An 18,737-nucleotide genomic window follows, 5' to 3' on the forward strand; every position below is an offset into this window, starting at 1 on the left:
ATTTGGTAGCATTGCCTTTAAATTGTTTAACTTGGGTCAAATGTTTTGGGTAGCCTTACACAAGCTTCCCACAATAAGTTAGGTGAATTTTGGCCCATTCCTCCTGACAGAGCTGGTGTAACTGAGTCAGGTTTGTAGGCCTCCTTGCTCGCACACACTTTTTCAGTTCTGCCCACAAATTTTCTATAGGATTAAGGTCAGGGCTTTGTGATGGCCACTCCAATACCTTGTCTTTGTTGTCCTTAAGCCATTTTGCTACAACTTTGGAAGTATGCTTGGGGTCAATGTCCATTTGGAAGACCCATTTGCAACTAAGCTTTAACATCCAGACTGATGTCTTGAGATGTTGCTTCAATATATCCACATACCTTTCCTCCCTTATGATACCATCTATTTTGTGAAGTGCACCAGTCCCTGCTGCAGCAAAGCACCCCCAAAACATGATGCTGCCACCCCCGTGGCTTGCAAGCTTCCCCCTTTTACCTCCAAACATAACAATGGTCATTATGGCCAAATAGTTATATTTTTGTTTCATCAGACATCAGACCAGAGGACATTTCTCCAAAAAGTACGATCTTTGTCCCCATGTGCAGTTGCAAACCTTAGTCTGGCTTTTTTATGGTGGTTTTGGATCAGTGGCTTCTTCCTTGCTGAGCGGCCTTTCAGGTTATGTCGATATAGGACTTTTACTGTGGATATAGATACTTTTGTAACTGTTTCCTCCAGCATCTTCACAAGGTCCTTTGCTGTTGTTCTGGGATTGATTTGCACTTTTCGAACTCCTCTCCAGGAGAAAGAACGAGTCTCTTTCCTGAGCGGTATGACAGCTGCTTGGTCCCATGGTGTTTATAATTGCGTACTATTGTTTGTACAAATGAACGTGGTACCTTCAGGCATTTGGAAATTGCTCCCAAGGATAAACCAGACTTTTTCTGAGGTCTTGGCTGATTTCTTTTGATTTTCCCATGAAGCAAAGAGGCACTGAGTTTGAAGGTAGGCCTTGAACTACATCCACAGGTACACCTCCAATTGGCTGAAACTATGTCAATTAGCCTATCATGACATCATTTTCTGGAATTTTTCAAGCTGTTTAAAGGCACAGTCAACTTAGTGTATGTAAACTTCTGACCCACTGGAATTGTGATACAGTGAGTTATAAGTGAAATAATCTGTCTGTAAACAATTGTTGGAAAAATGACTTGTGTCATGCACAAAGTAGATGTCCTAACCGACTTGCCAAAACTATAGTTTGTTAAAAAGAGATTTGTGGAGTGGTTGAAAAATGAGTTTTAATGACTCCAACCTAAGTGTATGTAAACTTCTGACTTCAACTGTATGTGTAGGCCTGGCATCTCCCAGTACTGTGAGAGAGGGCTCAGTAACAGAGTCGTCAGTAGAGATGCTGTGGGATCCAGCCTCTGGACACGGACACAACTATGAAGTCATCTGTCTCAACTGTCACCACACACTCATGGTACGGCAGCAGGGTGTGTGTGCATGTATGTGGTCAAGTGTCTACAGTATATAATGGGTTTATGTGGTGGAGTGTCTATAGAATGGGTTTATGTGGTGGAGTGTCTATAGAATGGGTTTATGTGGTGGAGTGTTTATAGAATGGGTTTATGTGGTGGAGTGTCTATAGAATGGGTTGATGTGGTGGAGTGTTTATAGAATGGGTTTATGTGGTGGAGTGTCTATAGAATGGGTTTCTGTGGTGGAGTGTCTATAGAATGGGTTTCTGTGGTGGAGTGTCTATAGAATGGGTTTATGTGGTGGAGTGTCTATAGAATGGGTTTCTGTGGTGGAGTGTCTATAGAATGGGTTTATGTGGTGGAGTGTTTATAGAATGGGTTTATGTGGTGGAGTGTCTATAGAATGGGTTTATGTGGTGGAGTGTTTATAGAATGGGTTTATGTGGTGGAGTGTCTATAGAATGGGTTGATGTGGTGGAGTGTTTATAGAATGGGTTTATGTGGTGGAGTGTCTATAGAATGGGTTTATGTGGTGGAGTGTCTATAGAATGGGTTCATGTGGTGGAGTGTCTATAGAATGGGTTAATGTGGTGGAGTGTCTATAGAATGGGTTCATGTGGTGGAGTGTTTATAGAATGGGTTTATGTGGTGGAGTGTCTATAGAATGGGTTTATGTGGTAGAGTGTCTATAGAATGGGTTTCTGTGGTGGAGTGTTTATAGAATGGGTTTATGTGGTGGAGTGTCTATAGAATGGGTTCATGTGGTGGAGTGTCTATAGAATGGGTTTATGTGGTGGAGTGTCTATAGAATGGGTTTATGTGGTGGAGTGTCTATAGAATGGGTTTATGTGGTGGAGTGTCTATATAATGGGTTTATGTGGTGGAGTGTTTATAGAATGGGTTTATGTGGTGGAGTGTCTATAGAGTGGTTTTATGTGGTCGAGTGTCTATATAATGGGTTAATGTGGTGGAGTGTCTATAGAATGGGTTTCTGTGGTGGAGTGTTTATAGAATGGGTTTATGTGGTGGAGTGTCTATAGAGTGGTTTTATGTGGTCGAGTGTCTATATAATGGGTTTATGTGGTGGAGTGTCTATATAATGGGTTTACAGTAGAGTCGTGGCCAAAAGTTTTGGGAATGACACAAATATTAATTTTCACCAAGTCTGCTGCCTCAGTTTGTATGATGGCAATTTGAATATACTCCAGAATGTTATGAAGAGTGATCAGATGAATTGCAAAGTCCCTCTTTGCCATGCAAATGAATTGAATCCCCCAAAAACATTTCCACTGCATTTCAGCCCTGCCACAAAAGGACCAGCTGACATCATGTCAGGGATTCTCTCGTTAGCACAGGTGTGAGTGTTGATAAGGACAAGGCTGGAGATCACTCTGTCATGCTGATTGAGTTCGAATAACAGAATGGAAGCTTCAAAAGGAGGGTGGTGCTTGGAATCATTGTTCTTCCTCTGTCAACCATGGTTACCTGCAAGGAAACACGTGCCGTCGTCATTACTTTACACAAAAAGGGCTTCACAGGCAAGGATATTGCTGCCAGTAAGATTGCACCTAAATCAACCAATTATCGGATCATCATGAACTTCAAGGAGAGCGGTTCAATTGTTGTGAAGAAGGCTTCAGGGCGCCCAAGAAAGTCCAGCAAGCGCCAGGACCGTCTCCTAAAGTTGATTCAGCTGCGGGATCGGGGCACCACCAGTAGAGAGCTTGCTCAGGAATGGCAGCAGGCAGGTGTGAGTGCATCTGCACGCACAATGAGGCAAAGACTTTTGGAAGATGGCCTGGTGTCAAGAAGGGCAGCAAAGAAGCCATTTCTCTCCAGGAAAAACATCAGGGACAGACTGATATTATGCAAAATGTACAGGGATTGGACTGCTGAGGACTGGGGTAAAGTTATTTCCTCTGATGAATCTCTTTCCGATTGTTTGGGGCATCCGGAAAAAAGCTTGTCCGGAGAAGACAAGGTGAGCGCTACCATCAGTCCTGTGTCATGCCAACAGTAAAGCATCCTGAGACCATTCATGTGTGGGGTTGCTTCTTAGCCAAGGGAGTGAGCTTACTCACAATTTTGCCTAAGAACACAGCCATGAATAAAGAATGGTACCAACACATCCTCCGAGAGCAACTTCTCCCAACCATTCAGGAACAGTTTGGTGACGAACAATGCCTTTTCCAGCATGATGGAGCACCTTGTCATAAGGCAAAGTGATAACTAAGTTGCTCGGGTAACAAAACATCAATATTTTGCGTCCATGGCCAGGAAACTCCCCAGACCCTAATCCCATTGAGAACTTGTGGTCAATCTTCAAGAGGCGGGTGGACAAACAAAAACCCAAAAATTCTGACAAACTCCAAGCATTGATTATGCAAGAATGGGCTGCCATCAGTCAGGATGTGGCCCAGAAGTTAATTGACAGCATGCCAGGGGGATTGCAGAGGTCTTGAAAAAGAAGGGTCAACACTGCAAATATTGACTCTTTGCATCAACTTCATGTAATTGTCAATAATAGCCTTTGACACTTATGAAATGCTTGTAATTATACTTCAGTATTCCATAGTAACATCTGACAAAAATATCTAAAGACACTGAAGCAGAAAACTTTGTGGAAATTAATATTTGTGTCATTCTCAAAACCTTTGGCCACAACTGTATATGTGTGTTAGGTCCAGAAGGTGTGTGTTCCGAGGGCAGTGTTCTCTGGGTTGCTACCAGGCAGGCTGTACCACTTCTCTCTGAGGACGGAGAAAGAGTCCTTCACAGACAGCCCCCCTGTCACACTCAGCATCACTACAGGTACGCACACACACACACACACACACACACACTTACACACACACACCCCCGGTCTCTCTGGTTCTTATTGATCAGCATTTGTGTGTGTGTGTTAGCTCCCAGTCCAGTGATGGTATCAGTCCTCAGTAGGACCACATCGTCTGTGACAGTTGGCTGGACCCAGGCCAGGGACGTTGTCAAAGGCTTCATCCTGTCAATCATAAACCAAACATCCAATCAGCAGCTGAACCTCTCAGTCCAGGAGCCATGGTGAGTCCTAGCCCCCTGGCACAATGTGTCCTTATTGGCTGGTCCAGCTTCCACTTGTTGTTGGGTAACACTGGCTGTGTGTGTGTGCGCGCATGTTTGTGCATGTTTGTGTGTAGGTCTTACAGGTTTGAGGACCTTTCCCCAGGAAGCTATTACACAGTATATGTTATCAGCAGCAATGGAGAGAGGAGGAGTACACCGGCTTCTGTAGACTTCAACACCAGTGAGTTATGGACACACACACATACACATATTTGGCTGGCAGCAGTAGTGACCCATCTTGGGAGGTTCCAGTAGGAAATGAGGTGTTCAGAGTTTATCCCCAGTATATGTTCCAGGTTAATGTCAAGGTCAAGAAAAAATGTAATTTATTAATGTATTTTCACACACACATACATGCAAACACACACATATTCACACACACCTGCACTGTACACACAGCTCCACAACACATCACACACACTACTTATTACACACACACACACACACACACACACACACGCACACACACACACACACACACACACAGCAAACCCAGAACAATTAATTCCGATGGTGGAGAGCAGTGAAGTGAATGTTGAATGAATGATATGACAACAGATGTCCTGACTGGTGTTTCCCTCTAGTCCCAGGAGCCCCACGGGAAGTGCTGCTGGTCGAAGAGGATGTGACCTCATCAGTGTTTGTGAGCTGGGGAGCCCCAGCAGGGGGCGTGGAGGGGTACAAGGTAGGACACCATCCTATCCTCTTCCTTAACCTCTCTCCTTCTCCTATCTACTCTGCTCCTCCTTTTCTTTTCTTCTCCTCTTTTCTCTATGATTTGTTATTAGCAACAGCTGTCTCAGTTTACCCATAAATATTAATCCCTTTGCGCACAGTTACACACACATATGCGTGCACACCCACACACGCACGCACGCACGCACACACACACACATACAGAATTAGTTCTTTATAAGAGGAAGCAGGACGGGGGGGTCAAGTAAAACTCACCTGCAGACTTTCAGAGAACACACTCTGGTTGCCTAGCGACTGTCGTCAGCACAGAGCAGCTCTGGTTACCTGCACTTTAAAGATGTATGACCCCCCCCAGAGCCAACGCCAGGGAGAATGACCAAGCACTATACAGGCACGCATGCACGCACGCATGCACGCACACACACAAACACACACACTCACGCACATACTTACTGCTGGAAGTTTGTGACTTAGTGCGAAAGCAAATTCATCAGGGACCCCCTCATTTTGTCATAGGACAGAGAGATTTTTTTTGTTGGTGCAGCTTTAAAGCTAATAATCTGCATTACACAAATGTTTCCATGAGGCAGAAAGAAAAGTTTGCAGTTTTAAAGGGGCAATCAGCAGTTTCTACATACATTTTTGTACTTATAATTTTATGATATGTAGCCATTGATTCTTGAAGAATACAATTTATAAATGACTCATGAATTGTGCCCAAAAATAAGCTTTGTAAACAAAGCACATATAAACAAACACTGTATAGCCTCAAAACTTGGTTAAAACTATAATTTTGATATCAAGGATGGTCAGTCTTACGTCCATATCTCTGTCTATGAATTTGAGAGTGATTACATTTCTCCAGCCCCATCCCTCAGCTTTTTAAAGAAACAGTAGTGGGTAAATTGCTTTGTTATTGTTTCAACTGCTGATTTGCCATTCAACCCTTGTGCTTTGCTGAAAAATATTTACGTTAATAGTGGTATGGTTCAGATTGACCCCTTACAGTTTAAACACACTCAAGACAGTTGTTAAGAATTAAGAAAAAACTGCCAAAACGTTATTTTGTTTTGTCAGACCATTCAGAAAGAAGAAATACAAGAACATTTGATTTCAAAAACTCTATATTTAAGAATTCTTTGTTAAACGTATTTCCTTTCTCAAAAACAGGCACTTTCTGTTTGGAGCTCATTTTTGAGTCTGTGTCAGAGATCTGCTGCTCTCACACTGAGAAGGAGAAGTTTGGGAAAGTCGTTTACACCCAAACATAATTATAAAAATGCAACCAGAACCAGTCAAAACAAAACACATCAAAAACACTTGTTTATTTTGGACCTGTGGAAATATCTCCGGGTCAAAATGACCCACAACATCATGTTTGTATACAAAATCTACACAGAGATTCCACAACACATCAGCGTGTCCACATTTTGAAGTTAGGTTCCTGACCCTAAATTTGGAAAAGTCCTTTAATTTCATGGAGAGTTTAACTAGTATTTTAGACAACTCAAAGTGGGAATGGGTCAAATTGACCCGCAACATAATAGGAGGGTTAAAGCTTAAATTACAGTGCATTTATGTATTAAAAAATAAGTTGAGCCTCCCGAGTGGCGCAGTGGTCTAAGGCACTGCATCGCAGTGCTAGCTGTGCCACTAGAGATTCTGGGTTTGAGTCCAGGCTCTGTCGCAGCCGGCCGTGACCAGGAGGCCAATGGGGCGGCGCACAATTGGCCCAGCGTCGTCCGGGTTAGGGAGGGTTTGGCCGGCAGGGATATCCTTGTCTCATCGCACAAATGCGTCTTTTGTAAATTATGTGTGAGTTGGAGTGTGCCTCTGGCTATCCATTAAACAAGAAAATGGTGCTGCTGCTTTGCTTAATAGAAGGAATTTTAAATGAGTTATACTTTTACTTTATATTTAGAACCAAATACTTTTAGACTTTTATTCAAGTAGTATTTTACTGGGTGACTTTTACTTTTACTTGAGTAACTTTCTATTAAGGTATCTATACTTTTACTCAAGTATGACAATTGGGTATCCAGTGATCCTCCTTGAGATTTTTCTACAACTTGGAGTCCACCTGTGGTAAAGTCAATTGATTAGACATGATTTGGAAAGGCATACACCTGTCTATATAAGATCCCACAGTTGACAGTGCATGTCAGAGCAAAAACTAAGCCATGTGGTCGAAGGAATTGTCTGTAGAGCTCCGAGACAGGATTGTGTCAAGGCACACATTTGGGGATGAGTAACAAAAAAGTATTGCAGCATTGAAGGTCCAAGAACACAGTGGCCTCAGTCAATCTTAAATGGAAGAAGTTTGGAACCACCAAGACTCGGCCAAACTGAGAAGGGCCTTGGTCAGGGAGGTGACCAAGTACAGATGGTCACTCTGACAGAGCTCCAGAGTTCCTCTGTGGAGATGGGAGAACCTTCCAGAAGGACAAGCATCTCTGCAGCACTCCACCAATCAGGCCTTTATGGTTGCCAGATAGCTGAGACGGAAGCCACTCCTCAGTAAAAGGCACATGAAAGCCTGCTTGGAATTTGCCAAAGGGCACCTAAAAAGGACTCTCAGACCATGAGAAACAAGATTCTGTAGTCTGACGAAACCAAGGTTAGGGTTAGGGTTAGGGTTAGGCTCTTTGGCCTGAAGTGTCCCGTCTGGAGGAAACCTGGCACAATCCCTACGGTGAAGCATGGTGGTGGCAGCATCATGCTGTGGGGAGACTAGTTAGGATCGAGGGAAAGATGAATGGAGCAAAGTACAGAGAGATCCTTAATGAAACCTGCTCCATGACCTTAGGCTGGGGTGAAGGTTCACCTTCCAACAGGACAATGACCCTAAGTACACAGCCAAGACAACGCAGGAGTGGCTTCGGGACAAGTCTCTGAATGTCCTTGAGTGGCTCAGCAAGAGCTGTTCCAACATCAGCCAGTCCTAATCGCCCAACATCAGTGCCCGACCTCACCAATGCTCTTGTGGCTGAATGAAAGCAAATCCCCACAGCTATGTTCCCACATCTAGTGAAAATCCTTCCCAGAAGAGTGAAGGCTGTTCAAGCAGCACATGGGGGACCAACTCCATATTACTGCCCATGATTTTGGAATGAGTAGTTCGACGAGCAGCTGTCCATATACTTTTGGCCATGTAGTGTATATATATTTTTACATAATTTACATATTTAAGCAATAAGGCTCGAGGAGGTGTGGTATATGGCTAATATACACTACATGACTAAAAGTCCTTCATCCCAAAGGTGTTCGATGGGGTTGTGCAGGCCAGTCAAGTTTTTCCACACCGATCTCAACAAACCATTTCTGTATGGACCTCATTTTGTGCATGGGGGCATTGTTATGCTGAAACAGGAAAGGGCCGCAAACTGTTGCCACAAATTTGGTATGCTGTAGCGTTAAGATACACCTTTTTGTATTTATACTGTACCATGGCTAAGGGTGGTTCTTGCTGGTTACCATAAACTGGTTACCAATGTAATTAGAGCAGTAAAAATAAATATTTTGTCATTCGCATGGTATACGGTCTGATATACCACGGCTGTCAGCCAATCAGCATTCAGGTGATTGGTGAACCACCCAGTTTACAAATATATACAGCACCTGTCCAAAGTTTGGACACACCTACTCATTCCAGGGTTTTTCTGTATTTTTACTACTTTCTACATTGTAGAATAATAGTGAAGACATCAAAACTATGAAATAACACATGGAATCATGTAGTAACCAAAAAAAGTGTTTAAAAATATTTGAGATTCTTCAAAGTAGCGTCCCTTTGCCTTGATGACAGCTTTGCACACTCTTGGCATTCTCTCAACCAGCTTCATGAGGTAGTCACATGGAATGCATTTCAGTTAACAGGTGAGCCTTGTTAAAAGTTAATTTGTGGAATTTCTTTCCATCTTAATGCGTTTGAGACAATCAGTTGTGTTGTGACAAGGTAGGGTTGGTATACAGAAGATAGCCCTATTTGGTAAAAGACCAAGTCCATATTATGGCACGAACAGCTCAAATAAGCAAAGAGAAACGACAGGCCACCATCACTTTAAGACATGAAGGTCAGTCAATCTGGAAAATGTCATGAACTTTCAAAGTTTCTTCAAGTGCTATGATGAAACTGGCTCACATGAGTACTGCCACATGGAAAGAAGACATAGACAAGAAGACCTCTGCTGCAGAAGATAAGTTCATTAGAGTTAACTGCACCTCAGAAATTGCAACCCAAATAAATGCTTCACGGAGTTCAAGTAACAGACACATCTCAACATCAACTGTTCAGAAGAGAATGCGTGAATCAGGCCTTCCAATAGTAAGAAGAGACTTACTTTGGCCAAGAAACACGAGCAATGGGAAAGGGGGATACCTACTCAGTTGTACAACTGAATCCATTCAACTGAAATGTGTCTTCCGCATTTAACCCAACCCCTCTGAATCAGAGAGGTGTGGGGGGGGGGCTGCTTAAATTGACATCCACGTCTTTGGCGCCAGGGAACAGTGGATTAAGTGCCTTGCTCAGGGGCAGAACTACAGATTTTTACCTTGTCAGCGCGGGGATTCGATCCAACAACCTTCTAGTTACTGGCCGAACGCTCTAACCACTAGGACGTTAGAACGGTGGAAATCTGTCCTTTGGGCTGATGAGTCCAAATTTGAGATTTTTGATTCCAACCACCGTGTCTTTGTGAGATGCAGAGTAGGTGAACGGATGATCTCTGCATGTGTGGCGCCGTTAAGCATGGAGGAGGTGTGATGGTGTTGGGGTGCTTTGCTGGCACACTTAACCAGCATGGCTACCACAGCATTCTGCAGCGATACGCAATTCCATCTCGTTTGCACTTAGTGTGACTATCATTTGTTTTTCAACAGGACAATGATCCAACACACCTCCAGGCTGTGTAAAGGCTATCTGACCAAGAAGGAGAGTGATGGAGTGCTGCATCAGATGACCTGGCCTCCACATTCACCCGACCTCAACCCAATTGAGATGGTTTGGGATGAGTTGACTGCAGAGTGAAGGAAAAGCAGTCAACAAGTGCTCAGCATTTGTGGGAACTCCTTCAAGACTGCTGGAAAAGCATTCCAGGTGAAGCTGGTTTAGAGAATGCCAAGAGTGTGCCAAGCTGTCATCTTAGCAAAGGGTGGCTACTTTGAAGAATCTCAAATATATATCTATTTAGATTTTTTAACACTTTTTTGGTTACTTCATGATTCAATATGTGTTAATTCATAGTTTTTATGTCTTCACCATTATTCAACAATGTAAACAATAGTAAAAATAAAGAAAAACCTTTGAATGAGTAAGTGTGTCCAAACTTTTGACTGTATATATATTTTTTTTTTCTGGTCGCAAACCCCCGCATACCTCACTTTGAGAACCCTTGACTTACTGTATACTATTGAGAATAAATTCCGTCCAAATAAAACAGACACGCTGTTCGCTCTGTGTCGTTGATTTGTGGTTTATCACTGCCCAAACACAACTTTCCAACAAACACCAACATTTGATTTTGTCACCAAATGTTTTGTCCGATTGTGTGTGTACATGTGTTTGTGTCTGTGTGTTCTCCTTAGCTGCTGTTGTGTCTGTCTGGGGACAAGTCATCATGTCGTGAGATGGGGGTTCATAGCAACAGTCTCCAGGTAGGAGGTTTGACCCCAGGATCAGATTATGACATCACCGTCCTGAGCCTGCTGGTATCAGACTTCAGCCAGCCTGTCACTACACAGTTCTCCACACGTAAGACACATACACACACAAATCAACCTCTTGTGGCAACACTTAATGTGGCTAGCCATATCAGGGCCATATCAGAGCTCCTAGTAGTAACCTTTGACCCTCAGCTGTGGAGAGTCAGAGACTGAGACAGAGCTCATCTAATCTCATATTCAGATGTTATATTAACGTGTGTGTTTGTCTGATGCAGGTCCGGCCGGTGTGTGTTCCCTCTCTCTGCTCTATGTTAACTCTTCCTGTGCCGTGGTGAGGTGGGACGCTGCCATTGGCCAGTTTGACTTCCACAGGGTAACTGTTGGAAATGGCTCGCAAGCACATACGATAGAGGTCTCCAAGGAGAGGCAGGTTGCTACAGTAACTGGGTTGAGGGATGGCTGTATGTACAACATGAGCGTGGAGCGCATTAGACGAGGAGAGGCAGGGACAGCTGCCTCCCTGACTGTTACCACAGGTACCTGACTGTAACACAAAACTACATTACTCTGACCACAACTTCCCTGATTTTAAGCATGGGTTTAAGCAGGGGTCTCTCAATAAGTTATACACGTGCATAAAATATTTCTCTCTCTCTCTCTGTGTCCCTCCATCTATCCCCCCCTCTCTTTTTATCTTTCTCTCTCTCTGTATCCCTTAGTGCCGGGCCGTGTGCGTGGTGTAAATGTGGTTAGTGTGTCTGCTCAGAACTTCTCTCTGCGTTGGGAGCAGTCAGAGGGGTGTGTGGACCAGTACCTCGTCAGCCTGCTGCCCAACCAAGGAGCTGTCTCTGTCTACCGCACAGTCGACAGACTCATACAGGTAAACACACACACACAGAAGCTATTACACAGTAGATGTTATCAGTAGAAGTGGAGACAGGAGTTAATCTGCTTCTGTAAACATCAACACAAGTGAGTTATGGAGACACACACACACACACGTATACTAACACATACCTCTCCCTCACCCAGATCCCACCCCTTCCCGACCTTGCTCAGCAGCCAGGTGTCAGATACCCCCAGCGTAACCTAACACAAACGCATACACATACACACACAGGTTGAGTAATAGAGCTCATTATTTATTAGGTAGACCTCCTGAGCTCAACCCTGAATCATTCATTTGGTGAAGCTGCTCTCCTGCATGGAGTTATGGTGTACACACTGCCCTGCCTCTCTCTGACCTAACCGGCTAACTGCTGACCACTGAATGACTGCTAACGGTGGACTGGGTTACTACCAGACCTGGACTACAACTACTACTGCTGTAGCTAACCTGTTGCTATCATAAGACTGGACTACTACTATTGTAACTTTCCTGCTCTAATTGTTTCTACATTATGGTGGCATGTACTGCCCTGAATATCGTTGAATCTAACCTGCTAACCGTGGCTAACTGTCGCTAACTGTGGACTGGGTTACTACGTTAGGCCTGGACAACGGCTCTAAGATCTAAACTGCTGTAACACTGTGACCTGCTGTAGCTAAATTGCAACATTGGATTGAACAATGGTGCTAAGCCCTCTAACATTGAGCTGACATTGCCTCTTTCTCTCTAACCTGCTGCCTCTGACCAGCAAACAGCTAACTGGGCTAACAGCTAATTGGGCTTACTGGGCTAACAGCTAACTGGTAACTAGGCTAACTGGTAACTGGGCTAACAGCTAACTGGGATAACTGGGCTAGCTTCAGCATGGCCATCACTCTTCTCCTGATCATCACCTTCTACCTGGGATACACACACTCACAGGTTAGACTGCTCCACACACACACACACATCTACAACCACATACTGTAGTTGTGTTGTGGTTGTGGTCATGTTCTGATCATGTAGTCTCTCCTCAGGCTGACGTATCCAGTCTGAGTCCTCAAACAGTCTTTACGGTCATGGTGACCGCCGCCTCCTCCTCCAACCTCAGCCCACCGGTCAGCCGTATAATCAACACCAACAAGACTGGTGAGATGTGTTACAGCTGAAATGATAGTGGTCTGCTCTGAGGAATCATTGGGTCTGTTCTGCTGCTGCCCTCTGCTGATAATGGCTGCTAATGTTTATTATCTCCCACCCTGTGTGTGTGTGCGTTTGTAGGTGTGTGTAGGTTTATGTGCGTGCGGTGTGTAGGTGTATGTGTGTTTGTAGGTAGGTGTGTGCACGTTTGTGTGTGTGTGTGTGTGGTAACACTAGCCTTGCTAAGTAGAATGAATGATGCTGTAGTGAATGTCAGTGAAATGCCATAGCCCCCCCCCCCCACACACACACACACACACACACACACACACACACACAAACACCCAGCTGGTTGTACCAATAGCAAACAACAACAGTATCTTTCACAATGTCTCTCACCATCCTCCCAATGTGTTGACAGGACTTCCTAGTTTTGGCAGTATAAGTATGGATTGGATTCTTTCTGATGTCACATATATCAGATTTTTAGGAGATTTTGGGGAATATGGCCTTAACAGTTCTCGTCTCGTCTCTTCTCATTTCCTCTTCCTCCTTTTCTCCCAGCCCCAACATCCCCTCCCACCAATCTTGAGGGGGAGAGGGTGGGCTCCAATGGGATCCTTCTGTCTTGGACCATGCCCTCTGACTCCCGCGTCGACGGTTATGTCATCAGGTAAGGAGCCATATGATGTAGACCCAGATTAAGCCTTGTCGACGGTTATGTCATCAGGTAAGGAGCCATATGATGTAGACCCAGATTAAGCCTTGTCGACGGTTATGTCATCAGGTAAGGAGCCATATGATGTAGACCCAGATTAAGCCTTCTCCTGGAACACTATTAGGGGAATAACACTATAAGGGGGGGAATAGGGTGTTGATATTCCACCACTATTTACTTCTAAATAAAGTTGTTTGTATATCATCTGGTGTTTTAAATAAAGTTGTTTCTATTTAATTTAATAGGTACAAAGAGGTGTGTCCATATCCAGACCCCACCTTCAAAGAGGTGACCAAACACCTGGACATCCCTGAGACCCTTCTCAATCTCTTCTTACCAGGGTCTACCTATAACATCAAGGTAACACTCATACAGTAAACATACTCTCCCAAATTGAGCAGTATACTGTATTACGGGGACATCCAGATATATACCAATATTACAAGTTATTTCACGTCTAGGCTGCTTTCCTACTCAAAATATTATTAAGTGGGATGGAACAAATTGGCCACGTTAGCTGCCCGGTTAAGCAAGTGCACTGGTCATTCACACCGGCTTGTCGTTCCAGATGGTGACCAATACTACACGTTTTAACTAGCGCCATCCTTCTAGCCAGCATAAACTAGCTAGCTGGGAAAGGCTCAGGACAGCTGACTGAACCGAATCCATTCCTCTCCACTCTCCTTCTTCTTCTTCTGTGGATGTTATGGCTGACTATAACCCCAAAAGGTGTATTGCCGCCTCCAACTGGACTGGTTGAAAAAACAAGGTAAAAAGACAATTCATACGTGATAGGGAAAACAAACTGTAATGAGATGGACACTTTGTACATCGTGCAGGTTTCTCCGAACAAATAGCCTAACCTAAATGGCTCCCAATCAATTCAAAAATGTGCTTTCATGTTAACAAACAACATATTCTAAAAACAAGACAGGTCAAAGTAAAATGGAAAATATGGAATGTACCATCACAACTGTCCAGGTGTTTCACCCCATTGTCGTGATCATGGCATTCATTCATAAAATTCAATTTCAGGCAACACTGTAGGCTACTCCTCAATAAGCATGGACCTGACGCCGGTGCCTTTTGGACATAATTTTTGGTGCAGTCCGGACCGGCCTTGATTTCCACATCCACGGACATTGGTTTTTAGTCCGGTCCGGACAAAATCTGAACCAATCATAGCCAGCAATTTTTGGTCTCGCCAAGGGCAACAGAATGGCAAGGACCGGCCCTGATCACTCCTCCCAGTCGGATGGTTCCCCACCAATTTCAATGTACTATTGAGCCTTGTGTGTCCCAGTCTCAGCCTTGTGACTACACTTTCCTCCCATCTCTCTCTGCCTGAGAACCTCCATGCCCCCACCTTTTCCTGGATCTTATACAGCTGTCATCCCTTTCCCTCCCTTTTCCACAACTCTTGCCATTTGTTTTTAACCACTGTTTTTATCAACCCCTTGGCTTCTGCTTTACTGATTTTAATTTCATCTCAACGTTAGGATGTATAAGAGCCTGCTTGGCGATAACATCCACCTCCTCATTCCCCTCTTCTCCCACATGAGCTGGTACCGAGGATCATCACAAATACCCCCATCTGTCTCACCCTATACAAGCTCTGCAAACCCTCATACAATCCTGTATGCGCCGAGACACAGATTAATTGAATCTTTTCAGTGCTGTACAGCAGTGAGAGCAGATGACTACCGTCTGGCCTCACCTCCTCCACCCACTCTGCAGCCAAGAGTATGTCCAGCAACTTTGTTGTGTAAACAGATAAATGATCTGTTTCCCACTGTAACCTCAAACTCAGGAACACTAAAAGCTGCACCTGTCCTCCCTGTTTTAGGTCCTTAGACCCATGTGTGAATATATTCAAGAAAGCATAGTATTGCGTTCTTAAGTGTTCACTTACAACTGAATCTATTCCTTCCTCAACATATCTTACCCTCTCAAGCAACCCTAGATCTATCACTGTCAGAGGGAGCAACCAAGGTGGGAAATGGAGGACGAACCACAGAGGGGCTAAACTCCCTCCCAAACAACCCCATCTCTCTCGCCATGCCATTGCCTATCCACCCAAAGCTTGTATTCAGATTTTGTTCATGTTCCCAGCACTCAGAGTACCTTTTTTGTAGGATGTGTTCCAATCAATGCTCATCTGTGCGACATAAGTCATCAATTTCTTCTTCAAGGTTTATTAGCTGACTACTCTCATAAGGTGTATTGCTGCCACCTGCTGTACGAGGTAGTAAAAAAAATATATCCCAAAAAACAAAGCTGTTTTGGATGAACAAATACATACTAATTACCAAAAACACTAACCAAAATTCACTCTACTACCCTGAATTTAAAAAATAATATATCATTTAAAAAAATGTTTACTCCTTCAGTCAGATTTGAATGTATTTTCAGATCCCTACACAGATTCAGGAACTTGGGAAGGGGGAACCTCGGCCATTCAGTACTCCCCGTAACATTTTGGCTGTCAAGTCCTGAATATCCAGAAATCTATTTGCCGCCTTCACAATGATATCTAGCTTCTTAGATTGTTTTATTCATTTGACTAGTGCAATTCATCACTTGTGCTATAAACGCAACAAAGTCCACCTTCTTCACTGTTTGTGTGTCGGGATCCTTCTCCTGCATGGCATTCACTGCAGACTGTGGAGCATCACCTACCATCTCCTCTCTACTACTCACTCCTTCAGCTATTTTCACTGCCTCCACATAGGAGTCCTGCTGGATAGCCCTGATCCTAGCTACTGCGACCTCCTTCGTTTTTACAGGGCACTCTGGGAACTGGAACGTGATTCCCATCACAATTACAGAAACAAGCTGTAACACTGCAGCGGCTTCTGTACATACAGTCTCACCGCATATCTCAAATACCCAAGTTTTACATAAGTCGGGAGAATCACTTCATCAAACGAAAGTAAAACTGATAGACTTTGCTCCTATCATTCAAGTCAAGCTACATACGTCTACCACTCCTGGCATGTTATCCATAAACCACACAGCCTTTATATCCAACGAGACACCAGCGATGACAGCTTTAACCGGTGCCCTACTCTGAAAATCATAGCTTTCCACATATGTGGATATCTTGTAGAGCCACAGAGCTTTCTCCTTTTGCACTTTTTTTTCAACATAGCTCCTGGTCGTTCTGACCGATTCCACTTTTCCCAATTCGTCCTTCACGTCATCAATTTGGGCACCAGGCGTGTCCATATAGCCTCTCCCATCAAATACACTTACATCATTCAATATAAATGTAACGTAAGCATATGGTAGAATGTGTGTTTTAACCATATCTGTCTTTTCTTTGTGTGTGTGGGGGGGGGGGGGGGGGGGGGGGGGGGGCAGATGCCTCCGGAGGGGAAACTATTCTCTTGATCTGGTTAAATAATTAATTGTGATTAAATGATTTATAACGTAAAAATATCTATGGATCAGCCATGCTGTTTTTTTCCCACAGACTATTCTGCCAATACGCTGTGTGTGATTATGGTTAATAGTTTTCACTTGAATAGAACTTCACTTAATAGAACTTCCCTTTAACTTCCCTTTAACCCTTTGACCCCATCTTGCATCATCATCATCAACCAGCATCATCTGACCTCCAATCCAGAGAGGCCCAACCTTGCTTAGCTTCAAAGACAAGCTAGCAGTAGGCTACAGGGTGCTATGGATGTCCCTGTAGTCAGTGTGTATATCTGCCTGCCTGGTGTTATGTGACTGTTGCATCAATAAACGTCCCTGACCACTGGTAGAGATTAACATGGTGAAGATCTGACGACTTAACCCTGAATTAGTAATGCTGATTAATACTCTCTCTCTCTCTCTCTCTCTCTCGCTCTCTCTCTCTCTCCTCTCTCTCTGTCCAGGTTGCAGCAGAAAACTCTGCTGGTATTGGACCCTATAGCAAGTCTCTGTACATCAAAACTGCTGAGGCTCGTAGGTATCCACAAATAACATACAAACACACACACACACACACACACTTACACAAACAGACAACTGTAACCCTTTGTCAGCCCCAGGCCTGGTGACTAACCTGACAGCGTTTGCTGAGAACCACACGTTTGTAGTGGTCACTTGGCTCCTGCCACTCCGCATCAACGGTCTGATCACCAAGTTTGCGGTCAAAGCCAAACACGCTCGTACTGGTCAGACCGTCCGCATACTGGAGCTGGATGCTGAGAACATCATGACCGGAGCGCTACCACACTGCAACGTATGTCTTTCTCTTTCGTTCTCTCTCTCTGTTTGTCTGCTTCTTTCTCTCTCTCTACACAGATACTCTGACCACATCGTTAACAGAAGACTATCTAGATGAGATGAGATTTTTCAACTGGTTTTAAAACGTTCAGAAAATATATTGTTGTACAACCAGAACAGTGCTGCAGGCCCCCAGTTTTTCTCTCTCTCTTTCTGCCTCTTTCTTTCTCTCACTCACTCACTCACTCACTCATTCATTCATTCATTCATTCACTCACTCACTCACTCACTCACTCACACTCTCTCTCTCTCTCTCTCTCTCTCTCTCTCTCTCTGTCTTTCGTGTACTTAAATGTGTGTTTGTGTATGTGTGTGTGTGTGTGTAGGATGCAGCAGAAATTCTGTCTCGTGGGACCCCCAGTCCGTCAGAGGTGACAGCTCTGACAGCGTCCTCTCCTCCCGTCACCCTGTCAGCCGTCCCACCCGCCGCCACCTGGGCCGTACCAATATCCGTAGGGGTGGACCAGCTGCGACCTTACACAGCATACGTCTTCGAAGTGTCTGCTTTCACCTCAGACGGAGAGGGACAGGTAGCCTCCACCATGGTCCGCATGCCTGAGTCAGGTACACACCCACACACTCCATCTACATGCCACTGGGCACAGACGTCAGTTCAACATCTAATTTGGTTGTGTTGTCAGCCATTGTGAATTCAATGTCAGTGGATTTAGGTTAAAAGTTAGGTGAAAAATGCCCTTATGTTGTTGACTTTTTGCAAATCCAATGAGTTTGATTCAATGTCTTCGCACAGATTTTGGGGGTTAAAATGATGTGGAAACAACATTGATTCAAACCATTT

General features: G+C 44.2%; 1 protein-coding gene across 3 annotated transcripts in view; it reads left to right on the forward strand.

The window, feature by feature from the left end:
- Positions 1–18,737, forward strand: part of ptprq (protein tyrosine phosphatase receptor type Q) — a 44,112-nt gene that overhangs the window by 3,926 nt on the left and 21,449 nt on the right. For all 3 annotated transcript variants that reach the window (XM_090207887.1, XM_090207882.1, XM_090207884.1), the window contains exons 10-23: positions 1,344–1,474; positions 4,154–4,283; positions 4,379–4,532; positions 4,649–4,755; positions 5,159–5,259; positions 10,857–11,022; positions 11,210–11,470; positions 11,654–11,814; positions 12,840–12,951; positions 13,507–13,615; positions 13,906–14,020; positions 17,545–17,614; positions 17,695–17,894; positions 18,265–18,502. In XM_090207887.1, the coding sequence (XP_090064013.1) occupies positions 1,344–1,474; positions 4,154–4,283; positions 4,379–4,532; positions 4,649–4,755; positions 5,159–5,259; positions 10,857–11,022; positions 11,210–11,470; positions 11,654–11,814; positions 12,840–12,951; positions 13,507–13,615; positions 13,906–14,020; positions 17,545–17,614; positions 17,695–17,894; positions 18,265–18,502 (2,055 nt within the window). The remainder of the gene's footprint in view (positions 1–1,343; positions 1,475–4,153; positions 4,284–4,378; positions 4,533–4,648; positions 4,756–5,158; positions 5,260–10,856; positions 11,023–11,209; positions 11,471–11,653; positions 11,815–12,839; positions 12,952–13,506; positions 13,616–13,905; positions 14,021–17,544; positions 17,615–17,694; positions 17,895–18,264; positions 18,503–18,737) is intronic.

Source organism: Oncorhynchus mykiss, chromosome 2, assembly GCF_057628025.1.
Source record: "Oncorhynchus mykiss isolate SJ-2025 chromosome 2, ASM5762802v1, whole genome shotgun sequence".
NCBI lineage: Eukaryota > Metazoa > Chordata > Actinopteri > Salmoniformes > Salmonidae > Oncorhynchus > Oncorhynchus mykiss.